We start from the raw sequence: 15,567 nt of genomic DNA on the forward strand, positions 1-15,567 counted from the left end.
CTCATTCAACAAATCTTTTACGGCTTTGGTCATTTCTTCAACTTTTCAACCATCATTGGCAAAAATGATCTCAAAAATATGTTTGACAAAGTTCATTTTAGCTCGTGGATCAAGAATAGAGGCAACAATCAACATTTTATTCATCTTCCCTGAAAACTCCTAATATTTATCAAATTTTTCATTAAATTGGATTTTTTTTTTTGGGCTGAGAAGACCTTGGAAATAGCACAGGAATCATAATTCATACTTAGGTAAAAATTTAGAAGTAGGTGAAACACTAATTTTATGATGTCGTTCGGCTATTGTGTCGCCCGCCCCCAGACATTATGATGCCACTACTACTATATAGTTCATTGTATCACGAGGACGAGAAATCAATATCATTTCATTGTCTTTATTAGTATAATTATTATTTTTTAATTAAACTAATATACTGTCTTGATAGTACAATTCTCATGTAAATTATTAAGTTGTTAAATTTATGTCATTTATACTTAAGGGTAGCGAAATAATAATTAGGTTTTATTTTAAAATATTGAATTATAAGTTATAAAATTAAATATCTAAATTATTAGATATAATAACTTATATTTTATAAGAGTAATTTTATCTTTTTTATATCATAATAATAAAATAGTAAAATAAAATTTATGATTAAAGATGGTCAAAAAACTTAAGAAAAAAATTAATAGAAGAATTTAATTAGTTAACTATATAAAATTTTTATTAATTTATATGTTTTAAGAATATTATAAATTAATTGTAATTATTTTCTATAAGTAGGACGGATTTACAAAAATAATGGGTGTAAATATCCCATCCTTTTTCCCCTTAATTTCAAGTTAATAAAATAAAATTTGGCTCCCTATATTTTAATTAAATCACAATTAAGGAGACTTATATTAACCTCTTGAATAAAACCACCGTGGTAAGTGATCTGTACATCACTAGCAAAATTTCTATTGGCCAAGTCTCCCTCGATTCCTCCTCACACCGAGAGTTGGTCATTGTCGAATCTCATTGCTCATCAACGGCAGTGTTAATTGGGAGAAGGCTAAGTTACAGATTCTGTAACTTACAGATTGTGCTTAACCAACTTACAGATTGTGCTTAACCAACTTACAGATTGTGCTTAACCAGCTACCAGACAAAAGCATTTGCTCCTTTTTTTTTTCCATAAGCAGGACACCTGTGGTGCATGCATTGGGGCTGTATGTTACAGAATCTGTAACGTAGTAAGCTCCTGTTAATTGGCTTAAATCCAATGTTTGTTTTTGTCAAATTCAGTATGATTCAATCTTAAATTTGATTTTATAATTTTTGTTCAATTCGATTCAGTCTAATTAGTTATAGCCACCAATCCAATTCTTTCTCCATTTCACATCAACAGAATTTAAATAACAGATCTATTATTTCCACTCAAGAGATTTTATTACTTAAACTAACTGATACCAACCCAATGCAATTAATCTAATTATTATAGAAACCTACAAATATACATTAAAATTCAAAGATGAAGAATATATATTCGGCTACCATAACAACATAAAAATTACGAAAGTACTGTATTATAATCTTAGTTGATGAAACTTATAACCCACCTAATTCATAAAATTCACTAATAATATACAAGCAATATCATAATACCATAATTACAAAGTAGGATACTTATATTATATTTGAATTGATGTATCGCCAATTTTTATTACATGTGTGTAAGTATGATTATAGCTTCACTTATAATGTAAAATTACGATACATAAATCCAATCAAAATTAAAATGACTTATCTTAAAATTTAACACATAAATCCCTAAAACAATTCAATGTAATTAAATTTTACCCAATCAAATCCAATCCATTTATAAGGTGAACTCAATCAAAATGGGATTGGTTTGGGCAGTTGATTAATTTGGGTTGGGGAGAGAAATGATAACTCTGCTTAAAGCTCATTACTTATTAAGGACCTATGCCAAAAAATTACAAACTGTTAATCTTCAACAGAAATTTTGTCAAAACTCAGGAAGTCGGATGTTATACTCCCTTTGACTTTTGTGTTGTACGGGCGGCTGCCTCACTGCACAAAAACTTAAAAATTCCCTGCACATCTAAACATATTCTTTTCCTTTTTCTACAAAATTCAGAATCATGTTTCCATTACAAGAAGGATTGATATGCAAAGCTTTAAATGGTTAGTGAAACAATCAAAGACGATAAAGTAGTCAGACTCTGTCCTGATTATCCCCTTCTTGCGCTTGAGGACTCCTTTCTGCAGCAGCATCCCTACGTAGCTGTAGAGGGGGAGCAGTAATCAAGGTCTTCTGAGACTCAGCAGAAGAAGGAAGTGCCAAGACGTATTCCGTATTCTCCCTTGGAGAAACTGAACAGGAGTCACTGAAGTAGGCACTATGGTAACCAGAGTTATCTCTGCAGATGATTGTGACTGTGAAGCAGGTGCCACTACGGTTACAGGAGCTGTCTCTGCTTCAGTCCCTCCACTGTAGCCCATTCCACATTTAACACCACCTGCAGTACATTAATTTAGAACAACCATCAAAATTTGAAAATCAATGAACCTGATACTGCTGAAACTAAGTTCGGGGGAGGGATAATGACTGCAGATTTCTTGTATGGCATGACAACTTGACAAGACAGGATCGCTAGGCCCACAATTATGAAACTTGACATCGTGAAAATCCAGTTTCCTAATCTGATAAACCAAAAATTATTTATTTGTAAGGTCTATTTTCTTGAAGGGAAAGGTTGGGGAACCCAATTGCAAGAGTTGCAACACCAGCGGATAAAACAGAATATGTAGAAAGAACGCCATCCTGGAATAAGTCTAGCCTGTAAGAGTTATGGTTGCAGTGTGAATGCTTGTATTTGTGGGCACAGGTGAAGTTCCCGTTCCCTTTTTCATCTTTGATTGCAAAAAACCTTCATAAGTGCATGATATTACTCCTCTGTTTTCCAGTGCATGATAACATTAGAACAAACCAAGTATCCTGGCTCATGTTTTCATGTTAATGATGTATATGTTTGAAGTGCCAAGCCCTCCCTCTTTTTCAATGGTCAAAGTCGTAAGACCTCTCTACTTCTAGCTCCAAATGAACTATAAGAAATAGGGAAGCAATCTTTGGAGCAAAGTAAATACCCCAAAAAGGAAATTAGATACTTTTGGGATGTAATTGAAACCACAAAAATGGACGTTTGCTTTCGTACCTTCACATTTTCTTCACAGTGCTTTACAACTGCCGAGATGCTTGCACAGCGGCCTTGCAATAACGTGTAAGACCACAAAAGAAGTTTCCTAGGAATGCTAAGACAAACAGTTTCAACCCCATCAATACCTGGTTGAAATTGGGCTTCCGATGCTAGCCGAGATGGCACCAAATAGAGGTTGACACCAGATGGGAGTGTTACACAGGAGCTTTCCCGATAGAAATTGTAAGAAATTCTGAGCATAGCATAGGCAGACTCTACATTTTCATCCGCAGCTTTCTTCATTATTATATTCTTAAGTTTGCTCAATATTGGGTTCCATGTTATTTCAAGAGTTTTCAAATGAATTTTTTCTTCAAATGATGAATTCCAAATCTCATTTATCTGCAGATAAACACAAAGCAACTGGCTATTTTCCAAACCACCATCCATGGAGTTAGGAGCTTGAATCCCACTTAGGGGCAGAGAACGCAAGGGAGTGATTGATGCCAAACTAATTATAAGAGATCGACACCAAGCAACTGAAGCATGCCTGCAGACTTTTGCACAATTACTATTTGACAACTTTGGATTCTTGAAGCGCTTTCGAATCTTCTCATTTATTGCCTCAAGAGTTTCCAACTTGCCTTTGGTTTCCAACGATACAATATGTTCATGAAGATAACTGGTTTCCAACAATCTTCTCACAATGATTAGATATGCTATATGAGAATATAAACCATTTCACGTGATAATTAAACAACTCACTGAAGTCGGTTCAATTATACATAGGTACCGAATCAACTACAAAATAGCCACCTCAGCTTTATTATCATCACTTAAGTAATTAGACGGATGTATCTAGCATTAAAGTGCATCAAGAGGCAGTCTTACACAATCTAATTCCAATATCACACTTGTCTGGTGTGTTATTTTGGTACATCCCATATATCTAAGGATAGTTTCTGCAGGCCCGAACCAATAAACATAGAAGCAACTGTTTACAAAAGCACAGATAGAGTGTGAAACGTGCTGCTCTGGTGTTTTCGCTAGAGCCAAACTCATTAAAAGACAACGCCTACTCATCCTTCGACTTGTCTCAATTCTTTGAGGTAAAGTAACATTCTTCCTCCATCCTGTTACATTTATGTGCTTACTGCCATCATTTAGCAACAAATCAACCTCCTGCTTTTGTGAAACTGATTATTAAAAAAATAATCACATAATGACCAGGGAAGTTTTTGCAACATCCCAAAATAAGATACTTATAATTTGTGCCACAATCATATTTGAAACAACAGAAAAAAAAAATCTTGCCTCGTCATAAATATTTGCAAGACGTTGCCAACTCTCAAAGCGCAGAGGATTATACAGCAGATCAAATTTAAAGAGATTAGCGTTTTTCTGTACAAATCCTTCTCCTTCCTTGGTGAGTTCAAAGCCAGGCCATTTATCAGTTGTACTCATTTCCTCTGCCTGTGCTAGGTAATAATACAAGTTGCGGTATACTCCAAGATATGGCTCAGAGCTGTAATATTATTATCATTACACTAGTAGACATGGCTTACTCCTAAAGAAATAAAAAAGATATATGATTTTAACCACATTTTGAAAGAAAGGAATAAGCTAACAAATACCTCCCAGATGATGGTGCTTTAAACTGTTTGACCCATACTATATCACGAAATATTATCTTCATTATGTTTCCAAGATAGCCATCAGATCCAGATTCCTCTGAGAGTATATCTTCACATAAATCAAGATCATCTAAGAACTTGTCTATTGCATTTCCAGCCAAGTCATCTTCGGGCGGTTGTGGAAAGTGTTTGTGTATAGCTCTTAACACTCGACGGAGTTTGACCAATCCAGTTTTCTGAAACAAAAGCATATATGAAAAGCACACATTAAAATACAGCAGAACTTGAAACAACATGTGAATGAGGAAGAATGAGAATACTCACAGAAGAAGCCTTGGCATATGGCAGCACACACTGGAAAACATCAGCAGATCGTTCCTTGGTCTTGTAATCTCCTCGACTAGTATTTCTGTGAGTTACTAAATCATCTTCATACGATGAATCAGATCTGAGATTTAGACCATATAAACAGTAAAAGCACTGGGCTAAAGCATTATTTATTATGAGCTCAAGTTCCTCACGTTCATCCTGTGAGAGTTCGTTTTCACATTGAGTGCATGGTTACTATTCTTTTCTCTTTTGTCGTCATTGTCCTCATTATCAAAGTGCCCATCAGACCCTACTCGTGAATTTTCTTTCTCTAGGTCTAAATGAGATGGCATTCCATTAGAAGTGGTCCCGTCAGAATCATCCTTCTTGCCAGCAACAGTTTCACATGTTTCAGCCCCTACCATTTCCAAATCCATTGCATCTGATCCTATTTCGTCTTCTGATATTTTGAAATGATCATGATGAGAGAGCTGCTTATCATATTGAGAGTTTTCCTTGTTTGAAGAGCTAAAGTTAGGTTTTAGTTTCACGTTCAAGGCCAAGAGATGTTTTATTGCAAATTTCAGAAATGTTCCTTCTCCCCCTCCATCACCCTCACCCGCACGGCAGAGTCCGTACTCAGAAAGCAAGTCATGGATTGCTGCAATTAATGTTACCTAAACAGAAAAAAAAATAAAGTCAAAAAATAGAAAAAAAAAGAGGATAAAGGCAAAAAGAAAATTATTTACTAAATGTTCAAAATAAAGGATTAAGGATATTCACTTGAGTTTTAACAGGTACTGTAGGTTTAAGATATTGAAGTTTGCAGAATGCAATGGCCGCATTAACGAAGCAGCATTGTAGTTTCTGGTCAGTTTGATCAATATTTAGAGGCCCAGAAAATTTTTTAGAGAGAAAATTGCTTGCCACATTGTACATGACAGCCAGCAGCAAACATTGAATATCACAAATGCTGCTCACTAGAACATTAAAACCATTCTGCAAGCAGAAAATTAATCAAATATAACTCAGGTAATAACATCTTTAAATTCAATATTAGTAAGTTAAGAGAGAAAATGAATCATGAAAACCAAATTATATAAACCTGTAATGCAATACCAGTCCCAAAATCATGACTTTATCTCAATATCATTAATTTCAAAGAATGTCAACCACAAACCAATGAAAATTATTAGAATCTAAATGAAAATGTGTTACCACACATACCTAAAACACAATGTGGCATCTGCACCAGGTGGTTGAACACTACACCTTAACAGCTGAAAAATATTCTAAGGTACTTTAGATAGACTATTAGTTTCCAAGTGACTGAAGTTGATCATGTGGAGAAGTGAGTTGATAACTTAGATAGTTAATTATTTATGTCTCTCCAGGATAAATAACATTCCAAGTTTTCTCTTCCAATTCACATAAAAGGACCGTTACAATCAAGATAAAGTCAGATATGCATTATGCAAAATCAGCACACCTGCTTGGTGGTGAAAAGATCCATTCACAAAAATGCCCCATGGAAGTATTATTCTAATTTGCACATCTTAAGCAGCATTACCCATTGCGATGGTTGATGTTCATCCAGGGAGGGGGAAAAAAAAAGGACAAACAATCATCAAATTGGGTGATCCGGAAATCTAAGGTAGCAGTCTCTGGCTATCTCAAAACAAAAAGCAACACCAGTCTCTCTTCTACTGAAGAAATAACTCTTAATAAAGGATCTCTTTCCAACATATTTCAACCTATACTTTGGTTATGAATTCAGGGAAATGTAGCAAGTCGGATAAGCATCTACAAAGAAAGATATAAAATTTCAGTTGTAATGCAGTTAATACTGTAAAAAAGAAAGAGTAATAGTCATTAAAAATGAAATTAAAAGGAGTGACAATAAGCAGTCATAATTATTAATGATATTAATATCCATGACAACATCATGTGCATTAGTTATTTTTAATAACAAATTGATATGCAGAAGGGTAATACCCCTAAGTATGTCTCACAGAAAACATTGATTCTTAAAAGTAAAAAATAACTTACATAATCTCTAGACTGATCAATAAAGTTCTTCACTTGCGATATGCATTGCAAGATTGCCTTTATCTCGTCTGCAACCAAGTGATACCACTGTTTGCTTGAGTTTTCTGTTGATACCATATCAGAAGCAGAATGCGTTTTCAGCCCCGAATTCTGGAAGAAGGTTTTGCAAGAAGCAAGACTGGCATCCATTCCAGAAACAGCCATGAGTATTTGTAGCTTACGGCGGTGACAACTGAGACACATCTCACTGTTCATTGGTTCTATCTTCTCACAGGCTTTGATTAAAATGTCTAAAGCTAATAGTTCAACAGATTTAATTCCTTCACTTTTAACAGATTTAATTCCTTCACTTTTATCAGCAGGAGGTAAGGGAGTTAATTGCGGCAGGTACACCTCCATATTTCAAAAATTATCTCAATACCTTAAAATCTGATTTTGCCAAAATTTTCATCAATATCCTTTAAAAGTTGATAAAAATTACTAAGTTATCCTCCTTTTAAAACATTTCAACTTAACGGACAGCATCCCTCCCCCCTTTACTGAAGCAAACAAATACTTATATCTGCTGCAATTCCCTCCGTTACCTTTACTCAAACAAACAAACACCCATCCTCTATTTTTATAGATGTTAAATCAAATATCTGTTAGCCTATATGGCTATAAATATTGATTTTGATGATAACAAACCACATGTATTTATTGAGTAAAGATTTATGAATTGTGCTTTTATAATAAGAAAATGATGTTATGGAATTAAAGCATTTTGGACTAAAATGAAAGTAATTTTAAAATCTTTTTGATAGTATTTTAAATTTCAGATTTGGACTTATTTGAAACTATTTAAATATTTTTGGGTCATTCTATAATTTCACAAAGTTTGGGCAAAGTCATAATTTCAAAAAGTTGTGGGATTGACAAAGCATTATTCTAAAGTTATGAAATTGGACCTTTTTGAAAACTTTCATAACGTTTTGGGCCACATTATAATTTTATAAAGTTTTAGGGTCAAACTGTAAATTTAGGAAAATATTCACTGTAGTAGTTACTGTAGCATGCGGAAATCCAGATTCTGACAAACGGAAGTCCGGATTTTAGCCAGAATCTATCCGAATTAAAAGCGGAATTCCAGATCCTGACGAACGGAAATCCAATTGTTGGGCAGTAAGCTACTGAGCGTAAGCGGAAATCCAGATGTGACAAAGCGGAAATCCAGATGTTCAGAAATTTAAATTTGTGGCTGTAACGGTAACATTAAGCGGAATTCCGGATGTCCATAACCGGTAATCTGGTTACGACCAAAATGTGAGTAACGACTAGTTTTCGAGCTCAAACTATAAAAACTCAAATCCAACTCATTTTCAACTTCTCCAACAAGCAAGAACAAAAAGCACACGTGATATCTTGAGCCTTAAAACTTGTGGAAAACAAACATTGAATCTTTTCTTGTTTTTCATTTTTGAATATCTACTCATTGAGTGAGTTTCATTGTAACATTCATTTATTCATCTCAATTATAAGAGTTTGAGTGTGTGAGACACTTGAGTGAAGAGATTGGAGGGATAATCTCTTTGTTGTAAAGGTTTATTGACACCTCGAAGTCAATTGTAATCTTTGAAGCCTTGGAAAGGCTTGGATAGTGGAATCCTCAAGCTTGGATCGCTTTGAGGCGTGGACGTAGGCAGGGATTGCCGAACCACGTAAAAATTCGTGTGTTTGTTTCTCTTCTCTCTTACTCTTTAATTATTGTGCTGTTCTTGAACTTATTGCTTTTAATTTTTATTAAGACATTAGATTGCTTGTTGTGTGAATTTGCTAGGATAATTTTTAAATTTCCAATTCACCCCCCCTCTTGGGTTGCACACTTATATTTCATTTGGTATCAGAGCAAGGTGCTCTTATTTAGATTTAACCATCTAGAGCTAAAGATCAATGGCAACTCAAAATGATTCCACATTTAGGGAAGGGCAGTGTTGAGTGTTAGAAAATGCATATTTATAAAGGAGAAAACCGTCATTTTACATTTCAAGTCTTACTAACAACCCTTACTTTTATGTATTTAACCTTCTTGTGATTTAATTACATGTGCTTTATTTTAATTAAGTATTTTATGTATTTTAGGGGCATTATAGTCATTTCACAATAAAGGAGAGATCAGACGGCAAAACGAACATCACTTTTGAACTCAGGACGGTCGAAAACCTTAGGAGGAGCATAAAAGGAAAAATGGCACTATTCATATGTACGGTACTATTCACGTGTACGGTATTAACTACGTTACTGTTCACAACACTGTTCACATAGACGGATCGATGACGTGGCATTGACCGATGATGTGGCATTGACTGATGAGGTATCACGATCCTGTTGGGCTAAAATTCTTATGTACTGTTGATGGTGACGTGGCAGCATATCAGTGGATGAAAAATCTCGCGTACGGTACATGCATCACACAGGATTTTTTTCAATCAAACCGCGTTACTGTTCATCCGAGTCAAACCGTGTTACTGTTCATCCGCGTGGTCAAACCGTGGACTGTTGACTGATGACGTGGCACAATCCTGAGCGTCCAAACTGTTTTTAATCCGATGGCCATGATTTACTCCATGTATCTATAAAAAGGGGGCCTCCCCCCCTAATTTGATATCTCTGAATCCATTTTTGGGATCCATTTTCTGTAATTCCCTCTCCATCTTGTATTTTCTTCGTATTTTAATAAATTTCCATTTTGCCCATAGTTCAATTATGAGTAGCTAATTTCTTTTCAAGCTTGGGTTGAAGGTGAAGTCTCAACATGTGTCATGGGCTTTATTTGGTAAATTTATTTTCTCTTCCCCTCTAGTTTTTGTGGATGTTTTGACTTATCGTCGACAAATAATACTAATCTTGTCTAGTACCGCCTTGGTTTCACCGGCCCTCTAGTACAAGGTTATTATTATTTGGCACGATAAGCCCTTAGCACCATATTGATTAAAGCGTGGTTCATGAGGTGTGGATTCCCCCCTCATGATTTAATTGGCATTAATACGGATTATTTAGCCCATGATGCATGTTGATACGAATCCAGATACCCAAGTACGTCAATTTAATAGATTTTCTCTTCAATTTATTCTCTCCATTGCAATTCCAATTTTAGAATTTATTCTCGCCATTTTAATTTAAGTATTAGCATATTCCAAATCATTTCTACCATAAATCCAATCACCAATTTACAAAATTAATTCTATATATAATTAAAATCCACCTCCTCGTGGGATCGACACTCGTCACCATTAGTCTATATTACAATAGATTCGTACGCTTGCGAGTACATTAAAATTGACACAACAGGCAGTCCACCACTAGACCACCTTACTTTGATGGAAACGATTACCCATATTAGAAAACTATGATGAGAATTTACTTGCAAGCCTTAGATTATGAGATTTGGGAAATCGTTAATGATGGTCATTTCATGCCTTTGACTAAAAATGAAGTAGGAGAAGATATTCCAAAACCTTCACGGGATTAGAATGAATTCGAAAAGAGAAAAGCTTCTCTAAATTCCAAGGCCATGAATGCCTTATTTTGTGCACTAGACAAGAATGAGTTTCATAGAGTGTCTAGTTGCGAAAGTGCTAATGAGATTTGACACAAACTTGAGGTTGTCTATGAAGGCACGAACCAAGTGAAAAAATCTAAAATAAGTAGGTACACTCGACAATACGAATTGTTCCAAATGGAACAAAATGAAAATGTGTACTCTATGTATACTAGATTCACGGATATAGTGAACACTCTAGCAGCCTTAGGAAAGACTTTTTCAAATAGCGAAAAAGTCAAGAAAATCATTAGGTCACTACCTAAGGAATGGAGACCAAAAAGAACTGCCATTGAGGAAGCCAATGATTTAAATGTATTACCTATTGATGATTTAATTGGCTCTCTTATTTCATATGAAGAAGATTTGGCAGCTGAAAAATGACATGAGGAAAAGAAGAAAAACATTGCTCTTAAGGCTTCAAAACGTGAGAGTGATGAGGAAAGCGAAATGGATGATGAGGAGCTGGCTATGTTGGCTAGAAGATTCAGAAAATTTTACAAAAAAAACAATGAGCAGAGAAAGTTCAGAGGCTACAAGAATAAGAAGGAGAAGAAGGAGCCAATAACTTGTTATGAATGCAAAAAGCCCGGACACATACAACCGAAATGCCCTATTCTCAACAAATTCAAGAAGAAGGCTATGGTGGCCACATGGGATGATAGCGATGAGGAAACAAGTGATGATGATGAGCAACAAGAAATGACAAATTTAGCTCTTATGGCCATTGGGGAAGAATCATGTGATGAACTTGATAAGGTAAGTGTTCTTCCTACATATGATGAATTGCATGATGCTTTTAATAATTTGCATGATGAGCTAATGAAGATTGGTAAAAAGAATATATGTCTTAAAAAGAAGATGATAGAGCTTAAGAATGAAAATGAATCATTTAGTGCAAAGATCACATGCCTAGAATTAGAAAATAAAACATTACATGATAGTATTGCATTATTTGAGAACTCTAGTACTTCGCATGAGCACCTAGAGTCACACATGAATGACTTGAAAAATGAGAATGAAATGCTTAGAAAGAAGAGTAATGAACTAAACGAAATTGTGTTAAAATTCACAAATGGGCAAAAAATGTTAGACAACTTGCTAAACTCACAAAAATGTGTATTTGACAAAAGTGGCATAGGTTATAAACCGAATTTGAAACAAAAATTTTACAAGAGTTATTTTGTGAAGAATACATCTATCAACAATAAAATTGTATGTCATTATTGCAATCAAGATGGTCATATGAAAAATAGATGTGCAGTGAAGAGAAATGCATATTATGGTATGAAATGTGTTTGGGTTCCGAAAGGAACCATTGCTAACTCTCAAGGACCCAAAAAGGTTTGGGTACCTAAAACTTAAGTTTTTCTCTACAGGGCTTGAAGAAGAAGAAGAATAAGTGGTACTTGGACAACGGTTGTTCGAGACACATGACAGGGAATTATTCTTGGTTCTCAAGCTTTACCAAGATCGAAAATGGTGGAGATGTATCGTTTGGAGATAATTCAAAAGGAAAAATCATTGGGATTGGAAATGTCGGTAATGTATCCTCTACTCTCATTGAGAATGTGTGTTAAGTTGAAAACTTGAAACACAATTTGCTTAGTATTAGTCAATTATGTGATAAAGGATATAGAGTTATCTTTGATGAATCAAAATGTGTTATTGAGAATGCATGTGATGGGAAAGTCTTGTTTGTAGGAAATAGATGTGTCAATGTCTATACCATTAATATAGATTGTGCATCTATACATGAAAAATGTCTCTCCGCATTGCATGATGATGGTTGGTTGTGGCATAGAAGATTAGGTCATGCAAGCATGGATTTGATTTCAAAAATCGTGAAAAATGATTTAGTGAAAGGTCTTCCAAAGATCAACTTTCAAAAAGATAGAACTTGTGAAGCATGCCAATTTGGAAAACAAATCAAAACTTCATTCAAAAGCAAGAATCATGTCTCCACTTCAAAACCACTTCAATTGCTTCATATAGATTTATTTGGACCTTCTAGATATGCTAGTTTAAGTGGCAAATTTTATGCATTTGTAATTGTGGATGATTATTCAAGATACACATGGGTATTGTTCTTAGCTAATAAGGATGATGCCATTGATGCATTTCGAATTTTCTATAAAAAGGTTAAAAATGAAAAAGGCTATTCTATCACTTGTATTAGAAGTGATCATGGTGGAGAATTTGAAAATCATGCATTTGAAAATTTCTGTAATGACCTTGGCATTGAACATCAATTTTCATCACCTAGGACTCCACAACAAAATGGAGTAGTATAGAGAAAGAATAGGTCTATTCAAGAAATGGCTAGGACCATGTTGAATGAAAATTCTTTGCCTAAATATTTTTAGGCCGAAGCCGTCAACACCGCTTGTTATGTTTTAAATCGGGTGTTGATTAGACCTAATCTCAATAAAACTCCATATGAGCTTTGGAAAGATAGAAAACCCAGCATTGGCTATTTTAAAGTTTTTAGATGCAAATGTTTTGTTTTGAATACAAAAGATAATCTTGGTAAATTTGATCCAAAATCTGATGTTGGTATTTTTCTTGGTTATTCAAATTCAAGCAAAGCTTATAGAGTCTATAATAAAAGAACTTTAGTTGTGGAGGAATCTATGCATGTTACATTTGATGAGTCTAACCCTTCCTCTACGGAGAAAGTTGTTGTTGATAACAATGCAGAAGAAGAACAACAAGAAGAAGCATCGAATGACAACCAAGAAGTCGCGCCACATGGAATTCAAGAGGAACACCATGAAGAAACAAATGCAGAGTAAAATGAAGGCACTTCACAAACACTCCACAAGGAGTGGAGGTATGTGTCCTCTCTTCCTAAGGATGTAATTTTAGGAGATCCCTCACGAGGTGTTACCACTAGATCATCTCTTAGGAACATGTGTTACCACTAGATCATCTCTTAGGAACACATGTGAGCATGCTGCATTTATTTCTCAAATTGAACCAAAATCCTTTGCGGATGCGGAAAATGATGAATCTTGGATTATGACAATGCAAGAGGAGTTGAATCAATTTGAGAGAAACAATGTGTGGGAGTTAGTTCCTTATCCAAAACATCAATCCATTATAGGCACTAAATGGGTATTTAGAAATAAAATGGATGAATCTGGTGTGGTTGTAAGAAATAAAGCTAGATTAGTGGCTCAATGTTACAACCAAGAAGAAGGAATTGATTTTGATGAAACTTTTGCACCTGTAGCAAGATTAGAATCCATTAGGATATTGTTAGCATATGCATGTCATAAGGATTTTATTTTATATCAAATGGATGTCAAGAGTGCTTTCTTAAATGGATATATTATGGAGGAAGTTTATGTGAAACAACCTCCTGGTTTTGAAAATGAAAAATTTCCAGATCATGTGTATAAGTTATCCAAGGTTTTGTATGGTTTAAAACAAGCACCTAGAGCTTGGTATGATAGGCTTAAAAACTTCTTATTGGATAACGATTTTTCGATGGGAAAAGCGGACACAACTCTTTTTGTTAAGCATAAGAACCAAGACATACTTATTGTTCAAATTTATGTTGATGATATTATTTTTGGTTCTACTAATGAGTTATTGTGTAAAGATTTTTCATCATGTATGAGCCAAGAGTTTGAGATGAGTATGATGGGAGAGTTGAAGTACTTCCTTGGACTTCAAATCAAACAAAACGAGGAAGGAATTTTCATAAACCAAGCCAAGTACGTGAAAGATCTACTCAAAAGATTTGGCTATGAAAATGGAACGGCAAAAAGCACTCTTATGAGCACTACCATCAAGCTGGACAAAGATGAGAAAGGTAAGGAAGTTGATATCAAGACATATCAAGGTATGATCGGATCCTTACTCTATTTGACTGCTAGTAGGCCTGATATTATGTTTAGTGTATGCTTGTGTGTTAGATTTCAATCTTGTCCTAAAGAGTCTCACATGCTTGCTGTTAAACACATTTTTCGATATCTAATTGGCACTATTAATCTTGGCCTTTGGTATCCTAGAGGAACTCATATTGATTTAACTTGTTATTCGGATGCCGATTTTGCTGGATTTAAGGTTGATAGAAAAAAGTACTAGTGGAACATGTCACTTCCTAGGTCATTCTCTTGTCTCTTGGTTTAGTAAGAAACAAAACTCGATTGCGCTTTCAACCACCGAGGTAGAATATATTACCGCATGTAGTTGTTGTGCACAAATTCTTTGGATGAAATAAACCCTTAGAGACTATGGTATTAAGCTTGATCAAATACCTATTTTATGTGACAATACTAGTGCTATTAATCTTTCCAAGAATCCCATTCAACATTCTAGGACTAAACATATAGAAATTAGACATCATTTCCTTAGAGATCATGTTCAAAAAGGAGATGTTGTGATTAAATTTGTTTCCACTGAAAATCAACTTGCGGATATCTTTACAAAACCTCTTAGCGAAGAGCTTTTTATAAAGATAAGACATGAGCTTGGAATGATGAATGTTGAATCTTAATTCATGTTTTTCTATATAGCTTGATATGTTTGTTATTAAATGGATTTATGGTTCATAAATTAGATGGCTTGATATGCTTGTAATTTTATGATTTTATGATTTTATGTTGCATGCATCAAATAGCTTATTGAAAAGTTTTAAATCTCGAAATGATTTAAAATTAATCAATCTTTAAGGCCGGAAATGAAATGGTGTGTGTAGTACAAGTATAAGAGCTAGCAAATATTCCTTTTCTATTCATTTGGAAAATCATTTTTCCTTATTGATTTCTCTCGAGACAAATTCCGG

At 34.6% G+C, this 15,567-nt stretch overlaps 2 protein-coding genes and 1 long non-coding RNA gene across 3 annotated transcripts; 1 reads left to right on the top strand and 2 right to left on the bottom strand.

Moving 5' to 3' along the window:
- The first annotated feature begins 1,950 nt into the window (after nt 1–1,950).
- On the top strand, nt 1,951–3,823 carry LOC127900879 (uncharacterized). The gene is made up of 2 exons (XR_008052756.1): nt 1,951–3,446; nt 3,612–3,823. It is a non-coding gene; the product is annotated as an uncharacterized LOC127900879 (long non-coding RNA).
- Nucleotides 3,824–4,002: 179 nt separating this feature from the next.
- Nucleotides 4,003–5,392, bottom strand: LOC102625063 (calcineurin-binding protein 1-like). Its single transcript, XM_006475949.4, has 4 exons — nt 5,162–5,392; nt 4,838–5,073; nt 4,518–4,728; nt 4,003–4,385 (listed from the first exon to the last, which is right to left on the bottom strand). Exons 2-4 carry the CDS (start codon nt 4,897–4,899, stop codon nt 4,068–4,070), a joined length of 591 nt encoding a protein of 196 aa, XP_006476012.1. The 5' UTR covers nt 4,900–5,073; nt 5,162–5,392; the 3' UTR covers nt 4,003–4,067.
- Nucleotides 5,393–6,160: 768 nt separating this feature from the next.
- On the bottom strand, nt 6,161–7,594 carry LOC127901293 (calcineurin-binding protein 1-like). Its single transcript, XM_052438307.1, has 2 exons — nt 7,196–7,594; nt 6,161–6,949 (listed from the first exon to the last, which is right to left on the bottom strand). The coding sequence occupies exons 1-2, from the start codon at nt 7,592–7,594 to the stop codon at nt 6,920–6,922; spliced, it is 429 nt and encodes a 142-aa protein (XP_052294267.1). The 3' UTR covers nt 6,161–6,919.
- Between the last annotated feature and the right edge of the window lie 7,973 nt (nt 7,595–15,567).

Source organism: Citrus sinensis, chromosome 1 (assembly GCF_022201045.2).
Source record: "Citrus sinensis cultivar Valencia sweet orange chromosome 1, DVS_A1.0, whole genome shotgun sequence".
NCBI lineage: Eukaryota > Viridiplantae > Streptophyta > Magnoliopsida > Sapindales > Rutaceae > Citrus > Citrus sinensis.